Genomic DNA, 9,539 nt, shown 5'->3' on the forward strand with positions numbered 1-9,539 from the left:
ATATAGGAATCACAATTGCAGAAATTACACATTTAACAACTTTCAATTTAACTTAATTGAACAATTTAGAGCATAATGGTATATTTCGCGATATTATATAAAAATCTGTAAGTAATAAATTTTTTTAATGTGGCATTTGTAATGTGTTACCTCCAAGACTCATTGACAAAGTACAAGATAAAATCCATTTCTTGGTACATAGGAAGTAAAAAAAAAAAAAGTTTCTTGGCAGATGAGTGAGTTAAGTTTTGTGATCGGACATTAAAGTGGGCAATCTGATTTAAGGTTTTGATAAATATATCACATATCAGGACATTTGTGAATGAGATACAAGTTAGCATGATTAGATCTGTAGGCTGCACGTTAGATGTCACCTGTGTCAAAATATGGCAGAACATTTGTTACGGTATATGTTTAATGAAAGACACATGATGGATGTGATTGGACTAAACTGTACAGTATGGACGGCTGGAGGGTCTAAAATATTTAGGCTTAAAAGTAAAGGATTCAGCGACACATTGCACTGATCAATCTAAAAAAAAAAAACTACAATTCTGAGACATATGGGATTTGTTACTCTGGCCAGACAGTATGTTAGTTTTTAAAGTGCTTGTTGCAATGACTTTGAGTACTGCATGAGAGGCAACATAAAAAAATGGAAGAAGGATATTGGAAAGAAACCGGAGGAGAAGAGATAAGGAAATTGAGCCCAATGAGAGAGACCTGAGCGGGCTTAGCGAACTTTTCCTCTGTCTCATGTCACTGTTTTCTTTCAAAACAAACCCATGTTGCAGACCAGTCTTTAGGAGGCCTTTATGAAACATCCCTCTCTTAACCTTTCACCCATCAAACTGTCTTTTCCCCCACACCCACTGACAGACATGAACAACAAGAGTTTTTTACAGTAAGTTTTCATGGGTTTCATACAATAAAAGTGAGCTGTGTCATTCAGCCCTCCCTTTTAAGTCTCTAGACAAGAAAGAATAATAACTTGCAGTTGCTCATAAGAGATCAATAAGTGCCACTTGATATACGGCTTCCACACAATGACCACACAAAATGAATGCTACTGCTAGTGCACTACTGAGGGAGTGACACTGCGGTTAGGAACTTTTTATACAAAGGAAACAAGGCCTTTGTGGAACAAGTTTTCTGCAGTAGGAGGCCATAATGCTGTGACAATTAAAAAGTGAAACTCTGTAATCTGATGTAGTGCATGCGATCTTTCTCAATAATGTGGTACACTTGTGTGCTCTTACAAAATTCTGTCTCTTGCTTTTATTCAAAATAGTATGCTATGTTTACTATTATCCTTAACCAGTGAATTGGCTCGAAAGGAAAAAAATAAAAAATTAAAATTAAATTCTCCAAAATGTATCTGAAAAGTTCTTAGCTGTACTTTTTCACTTTAAAACTGTAGCTTGCCATGTTAAAAACTACTTATACAATAGTTAGGTAGTTAAACTAATCAAACTTGAAGGTATTCTTATGAAAAAAAAAAGTTACACTACATGGTACTATTAAAATGTAGCTACATTGAAACTATTTAAGATAATCTTTTAATGTCTTCTAATATACTGTCAATATCAAATTTATATTCTAATTTATGATCATGAACTGTCTGAACAAACCAATTCTCTAAAATTAATCAGGCTTTAGTGAGAGAGTTCATGTTTGATCAGCTCGCAAGGCTGAAAACGTACGCAATACAATGTGATGAAAACAAAAAAGATATATATTTTTTAACACTACTCTAGGACTTGGAAAAAAATAGCTTATGTAGAAAAAAACCTAACAGTTAATGACACGCTATTGAAAAATGCACTTAAGTAAGAAGAATCAATACTTTCCAGTTCTTTTGCTTCCCAGTACTGGGTTTAACCTATTATTTCTTTCTTTATTGACCTTGAGAAAAAGGGGAAAAAAGACTAAATGCAATAAAAATATGTTTTGGGCACTCCTTATAGCTATTATCTACACTTGTGTGATGGCTGAAATTGGGGACATATAGGGCCAGAGGATGTTTATTGCTTGCATATGTGGAAAGCATGTGTTTTACATTTTCCAAAAAGGCTTTTAAAATGTGTACTCTCTGGGTAATTTTAACACTAAAGTGTCTCAGGACAAGGAGTTGAAGAAGTCCAACACATTTTGTATTATTTGGATGTGCAGTTGTTTGTGCGATGGCTTTATTACTTATAAAATGTCATGCCGTATTCCGCAGAGAAACATATCATAATATTATATTAAAAGCATCACTGTCATATACGGTATGTAATGTGTAACCATTCCTCAAAACAGAGCGCAGACTTTATGTATACATGTAGTATGTTACAGAATGTGAAATTTGTGTATAGCAATATGAAATCTCGAAACGGCACCAGCTGTTTTGTTTTTCTTCTTTGAAATTTATATTTATATAAAAGAGAGAATGATCTGCACTATTGTTTTGAATTTGGGATATGAATGCTTTTCTGAGCATATGTTTGATCTTCCCACACATCAGGCATAAATGAAAAATTCACATAGTGTTCCAGCAGCATTAATGGACCTCATCATTTCTCAGCCCTTAAAAGATGTTGCCAAATACTAGCAAAAAACACTTTTTTCATTTTTCTTCACAGTTTTCATAATTTCAATAGGTTCAGCCTCAGTTTTTGGACATTCAACATATGGTGCAGATTTTTAAATGTTTGGCAGTCACGCCACTTAAAATGAAAATGAAATATTAACCATGTACTTGCCACGACTTGTGCTGCAATTCCAACGAAATAAAGCGTAGGGCCCAGTTTGCAGGGCCTGTTCTATTTTTCAGTGAACACATCGGAGTGTTTGCCAGACATAATCATTCAAATGATTTTTCATTTTGCAGGATTGGGATATTGTGCTGTCATGCTATACGAGACGGTGCGAGTCCAACTGATATTTTTGAGCTATCACAAGCTAACCCATTAAATTGACTGTGACATATCAAAACCCTGATTATTAGCATTTGGTGTGTAGTCTGAAGGAGGTCAGGCCTTATTCATACAGCTCTGGAAAGACTCCAGGGTTAACTTCAAATTCCATGAAGCTCTGTTTAATATCCGTCTCAGTAGGCAGACTGATAGAACATCAGGATTTGTGAATAAAAGTCACAGTGACAGAGGTTTTATTGTAACAGGATGACCGGGATTTAGTTTGTCCCATGAAACATGAGCTTAATACACTTTATCACTGAAAGTCTAATCTGAAAATAAAAGGATCCGTGATGTTTCACGTTTTGCGGTCTAAAGACAATATGCTTGCCCCCAAATACCAAAGATGAGTGACTGATCCAACAAAAGTAAAGAATTCATATTTTTTTTCCCATTGTTTTTTCATCACTTGTGGTATTCCCAACAACGCCAACTCCTAAAAGACGTTCATTTTACTCACCACAAACTTTCTTTCGAAATCCATTCTTGTTGATTCCTTTGAAATTCTGTCATTAACACCACAAATAGTCTATCATAAGGGAGGATAGGTGTTGAAATGCTCCAAAAGGCGGCAGTCTCTGATTTTAAAAGCAACGTCTTCCACGCAGTATGAAGTAAGGTAAGACATGTGTCCTTTTGAAAGGAACCAGACTTGTTTTTCTGTCCAATAAGCAGGTGATATAGGGAAAGTTTCATGTCAAGGCCAGATGTCCAGTGCTAGCGTTATGTAATGACGCAATGTGGCCTTGAAGACGAGAGCTCCCAGACCTCTCACCGCTGAGAGTCCTCCAAGGCTTGCAGGCAGAATCCCTGAGGTTTCTCATCACCAAGACACACACATACACACGCCATGTGTGACAACACGCCAGCCCACCCAGATATTACCCACAGGAAAACAAAATAATGCATGTGGATGGAATGCTGTGGACGGAGCGCTTTAAAAAGTTTTGGATACGGCAAATAGCTACATAACCTAAAGGTATCGAGTTCCTTTTTCTTTTTCAGCATCAAACCCAGCAAATTGCATGGAAAATGTGTTATATCTTCACTTTCCTTGAACTAACTAAATCAAAAGTGTTTGTGTTCAAACACCACCGATTTGTTTGTGTTCCTTCTGTCTGTTCAGTTAAACACTTCTTGACATGTTTGATCCAATTCCATTTTTTAAGATTCCTTCAGATGGTGAGCAAGAGGAACTGGGCTTGGGGTTTCTCAGGAACTATCTCGCCTCACACATTTAATGCATTATCTCTCACAGCGAATGGAAAGGGTTCATGATCCTGACAATTTCATCCAGTGGTTGAAGAACTTGCCATCATTATCCAACTCATAAGTTAAACTACTCCCATATAGCTTTTTTAATTCAGTTCGTCTGCATCTGTGAGGATGTTTATTGTGAAGGCCTTGATTCGGTAACTTCATTAAGACCGACGTGAATGCTTTATGTGGTAAAGTATTCTATATGTTGACTCAAAGGGATTTAATTACTGATAAGTGAGGCATTTCTGTGTTCATTTTAATGTGTTAAATGTGTCATGCACAATGTTCATACACATATTATACTCTTAGTCGATGAAAAGCAGAATGTTCTGTAATGCAATTATTCATGATGCAACCCTTTGAAATCAGAATGTGATTCAGAATGTGCTGACTAACTCAACGACGGTTGGTTACATAAAATCTATTAAGTAATCTTGCAGTTGCACAACAAGTCCTTAAATATCTAGTCTTTGGTCTACTGTAAATACTGTAGCTGTCAATTCAAATCAGCCCAACTTTCCATAAAGACTAAACCAGAGCTGTCCGTGGTTCTGAAGCGTCTGTTGATCGTACAGTGGCAAACTTTGATACCTCCAGATTCACAGGTCAATGAAAAATTCAATTCGTTGCGATTTGCTCAATTCTCTGTAGGCCACAATACTTTAGAAGGGATGAAACTGAAACACAAGATTCGTTATTGAATTTTATATGCAAAAGCAATGCAACTATATTGAAAGAAAAATATGGGGAACAACAAAAACTTTTTATGAGGAAATGGTCAATGTGTACTTACAACCACTATAAAACCTCATGTTTTTCAAGCCTAAATCAGACCCTTAAAACAGATCACAGTTGTCTTTAATCAAGCTCATTTGTTGTTGTAGAAAACAATGTTATTGGATAAAATGCATTAATATGGTTGACAGACCAAATAAACACCAACATAGCAGCATGTTTCCCAAACCCAAGTTTCAACCCCACATGAACATTACACACACTTTAGTTTAGGCAAGAAAGGCCCATCTGTGAAAGATCTCATACTATTTTGCCATCTCAATTGGATACTTTCATGTTTTCAAATCACATTTGACAAGTAATGTTGATCTTATCCCAGTACTGACGAAAAAAGCTAGGAAAATACACCCCCGCTTTGGTTGTATTAACTTACATTCAAATGCAGAATATGACTTCATATTAGTTTGTAAAATCAGTTCTGTGTTCTGTGCCTGGAGTTGGCAGGCGCCTGGTCTCTCTGTTTCTCTCACTCACTCGAGCTGAATTGATAAACACATGCTTCATCTCAGTCAAAGCCAAGGCAAATGTTTGACACACCTGCTGAACAGAAATTGGAAACCTCGAGAGATCATACCAGATACAAATCTCAGCCTGAACTGGCCCTGTGTTTAACACGTGCTGTAAGTGCAGTCTGAAAACCACTATATTTAGCACTTTTGCTCTTTTATGTTAGCTGACATAAGGTTTCGGAGACCTGTTGATCACTAATGATAGGAGAGCGCCTCTGTTACTGGAACTCCTTGGGCTTGGCTCAATATCACCACATCTAGGTCCAAAAATACGCAGCGGTGCCGCTACCCTCGGGGCTGTTCAAATCGGCCCTGTCTATTGCTGCTCTCCAAGCAACCTTTCTGGAATTAAATATTTACAGCTGCTCCTGTGGTTTGGTCAACAAGCCACAGATTCCTTTGGGGAAACAGTGAAGTTGTGAAGCTGTGAAGGTCACAATATATATTTCAGCTACAGCTGCTCCTGTGGTTTGGTCAACAAGCCACAAATTCCTTTGGGGAAACAGTGAAGTTGTGAAGCTGTGAAGGTCACAATATATATTTCAGCTAAAACCAACAAATGGGAATTCCTTCAGCGCTGCGTACTGAATATGTATGATGCATCTGAATCGGTTTCTCCCTGCGAGAGCCAAATGACTCTGTGGCTCTTTCATGAGTCAACAGGGGATTGCAGACTTATACAACAGGTATTTGTATTTATCTGCCTTGTCTATTTCTTTATTGACGTTTTAATGTAATAAGTTTGTAGGCTTGGTAGTTATCAGGGAAATCTCGATGTAGGCCTTTTTTCATATTAAACTGTACTTTGAAGATTAAGCACCATTTACAAAAAGGGTTGGGAATGGTAAAGAATATAACTATTATGATTTTGGTTCCTTAATGGATCCATTAACAATTCTTTTAAGGAAAGAAATACTAATTCAATAACAATTAAATGATTCTTGCAAAAGGTGAATTTTAGAGTCTTTTTAGAGGCCGCATAAATACATTTGAGTTGTTTGATTCACTAAAAACAACGGAATCATTCTTTCGGCAATCGGACTACACTGTTTACGTTGTGTTTTCGATTCACTAAAAAGAGCCAACTCATTCGAATGACTCATTCAGTAATCAACTGTGCTGCTTGTTTCTGATTCTCTGAAAAGAATCGGCTCATAAGAGTCATTCGTTCGGGAATCAGACGTTGTCAGTTTAGCGATTCATTTGCCGTGTTGCGGTGCCTACACTCTAAAAAATGCTGGGTTGTTTCAACCCAACTTTGGGTCAAATATGGACTAACCCAACTTTTGGGTTAAAAATTTAATGTAAAAATTTAACCCAACGGTTGGATTAGTCCATACTTGACCCAAAGTTGGGTTGAAACAACCCAGCATTTTTTAGAGTGTATTGCTGGAAACTCAATGGAAATATTTTTATATGGTTCACCATGCTATAAAGTATGATAACGAACCGAACATCATACGACTCAAAAAATAAAACTGATTTTCGGTTCCCAGCCCTAGTCTTGAATCCATTTCTGTGTAATTGTACATGAAAAGATGTTTACGAAAACCCCCAAAAAACTTCTAAACAAACACATCAATACTCTTAACTTGAAACAATGAGAACTGCCTGGGAAAGTCCATGAGTCAGCATCATGTTCCCACGTGAAAGCAAAAAGCAAGAGAGACTATGATAAAAAGGTGAGACTTCAACCCAAAACTTCAAAGTTTTTATTTGCTAATTGCTGGAACTGCTCCGATGTTTTGAGAGGGGGAAAAGCGTTAGGCCTACAGTAGAGATAATCAGAATCAGCCCATAATCTACTGCCAATATTTACATACACACCACATGCCCTTCACATTGACTCTTTGAAGTGAGTGGGCTAGTAGAGCAGAGTTTCATGATTGAAAGTTGTAGTTAAAGTTGAAAATGAGGCAAAAGGGCATTGAGTATGGATATAGATTTATATGTGGCTTTTGATAACAGCTGAAATATAAACAAAGATGAATGTTTTCAATTCAGAGTACCAGACTTCTTGGGGCACAAGTGAACTCAGCTTTAAAAGAATCTTAAAGCATAGTGTCCCTTCCATGACTGATGCTAGGACAATAATAAGTGTGGCAGTGACCGAAGACTGTGTGTTTTGAATTCTTGAATGCTTTTAGAGATGAGCTCATAGTTATCACTGGAAATTTTTTTATTGCTTTCTTTATGAAACAGTGATGTCTGGTTTCAATTTAAATGGTATTTTTATAGCGTAAACAGTGACTGAGAAAATCACTAAAGCTGATAGTTTTTACAGGTACAGAAAACGTATTAACCGTATCACCTCTTCCCTCTATAAGTGCAGCAAGTTCATTTGTTTTACAGATGCATTTGACCTCTGAGAAGTGAATAAAAGAAGAAAATGAGCTTTTCTCAGCATCATGGACGCAACTTCTGCTAGGTAAGGAGAAATATATTTATTTATTCATGTGTAACCGATAGAATAGCTTTAAAAGAGGAGCATAAATGATAAAAAAAATGTCCATTCCATGTTTTTTTGCCTTTGTTTTTCTTTAAATATTACATTAAAATAAATAATTTATTTCAAAGCAGTCAGGTAAAGAATGGAGATATCAAATACAGTGGCTTTTGCATGTTAATAATGTTAGAGTTCTTTACGCTATGGTGCTAGCTTGACTAAATTCGGATGGTAGGATGCGGGGTCTCCATCTCGGAGTCTCAGTCTTGCACCTTGAGCAAGTGCTTCCAGTAAGTGTTTGCATAACTTTCAGTCCACTGAGTCACAGAGTTTGAGAGTCTGTTAGAGTGTTTCGTATGAGTTAGTACAGCATAAATAACTGCATCCAAAGGTCACACACACAAATACACACAAGCAATACACTCTGTGAAAGGTCTCTTCAGTTCATTCTGGGAGTTTGCAATGTCCGATTCCTCTCCGTCGGATTTGGTCCAACCTTTCCTTCGCTAGAAAAGGGTTTGGCATAAAAAATGTCCCATATTTTCCCTGGTGCCAATAACTTAAAAACAAATATGTGACAACAATCGGACTCAGTGAAAAGGAGTTCTCTTAGTTCCTTTACATAGTGCCTTCTCCAAACTGTCGAAAAAATTCCAAGTCTTTCCTCAGTGCAGTTAAACGTTCCCTTTTGGTGGGGTTGTAGCTACACAATAGGAATGGGGAGAAAGTGTGTGGCTGTGTTTTTTCTCCGGGTCTTTTTGGCCCTCATCGGCTTCCCATTGGCCATCAAGCCCACGAACATGGGTTTCTTCCTGTTCCTCCACTCTGCCGAGGCGTAGGTGTTGTACCTGTTCTCCTCTATCCGCTCTATCAGCTTGCAGTCAGCGCCAAAATCCTTCTGAAAGAAGAAGACATATGTGAGTCAGTTTTAGTCTGTATATCGGTTTGTTGCTTTATTTAAAAAGCAATGATCCGAATGCAAACCATATCAGTATTATAGTCACTACTGTAAGAAAAAAAAATGCATTTCATAAAATGGATATAATATTGTAATATAATGTTTTATCGTTATATGTATACAATATTGCTATAATATAATATTACATTAAAAGGATCAGTCCTTACATTTTAATATAAAATATATATATATATTTTATATAAATATAAAAAAATTGGAATTAATCCATTTTGGAATGGAATGAATGTAGTATAAGATATACTGTGTACACCACTATCTTGACTTTCACTCATCTTAACATCATGTCAATATTGCTGCCACTACTTTCAGAAAAAAATAATGCATTTCATAAAATTAATATTGTATATAATGTTGTATATTAATATTATCAATATAATATTGACACATTAAAATGATCAATTTGTACATATATCAAAGATATCTTTCAAACTTTTGAAAATTTTTTTTGTTTATTTCAGAATGAATATGTATCATAAGATGACCTGTATCCTCCACCATTTTTATGACAGCATCATCATAAGGATTATTTTGATTCCACATTTCCACATTTTATTCTTAGAACTCACAAAAAAAGAAATCACACACACACACAT

At 36.3% G+C, this 9,539-nt stretch overlaps 1 protein-coding gene across 1 annotated transcript in view; it reads right to left on the reverse strand.

Moving 5' to 3' along the window:
- Positions 1-8,106: 8,106 nt before the first annotated feature.
- Positions 8,107-9,539, reverse strand: part of LOC107750480 (fibroblast growth factor 10-like) — a 14,561-nt gene continuing 13,128 nt past the window's right edge. The window contains exon 3 of the mRNA XM_016565852.1: positions 8,107-8,865. Within this exon, the coding sequence (XP_016421338.1) occupies positions 8,671-8,865 (195 nt within the window). The 3' untranslated portion in view covers positions 8,107-8,670. The remainder of the gene's footprint in view (positions 8,866-9,539) is intronic.

The sequence above is a fragment of the Sinocyclocheilus rhinocerous genome, unplaced genomic scaffold (genome assembly GCF_001515625.1).
Source record: "Sinocyclocheilus rhinocerous isolate Xijiao unplaced genomic scaffold, SAMN03320098_v1.1 scaffold882, whole genome shotgun sequence".
NCBI lineage: Eukaryota > Metazoa > Chordata > Actinopteri > Cypriniformes > Cyprinidae > Sinocyclocheilus > Sinocyclocheilus rhinocerous.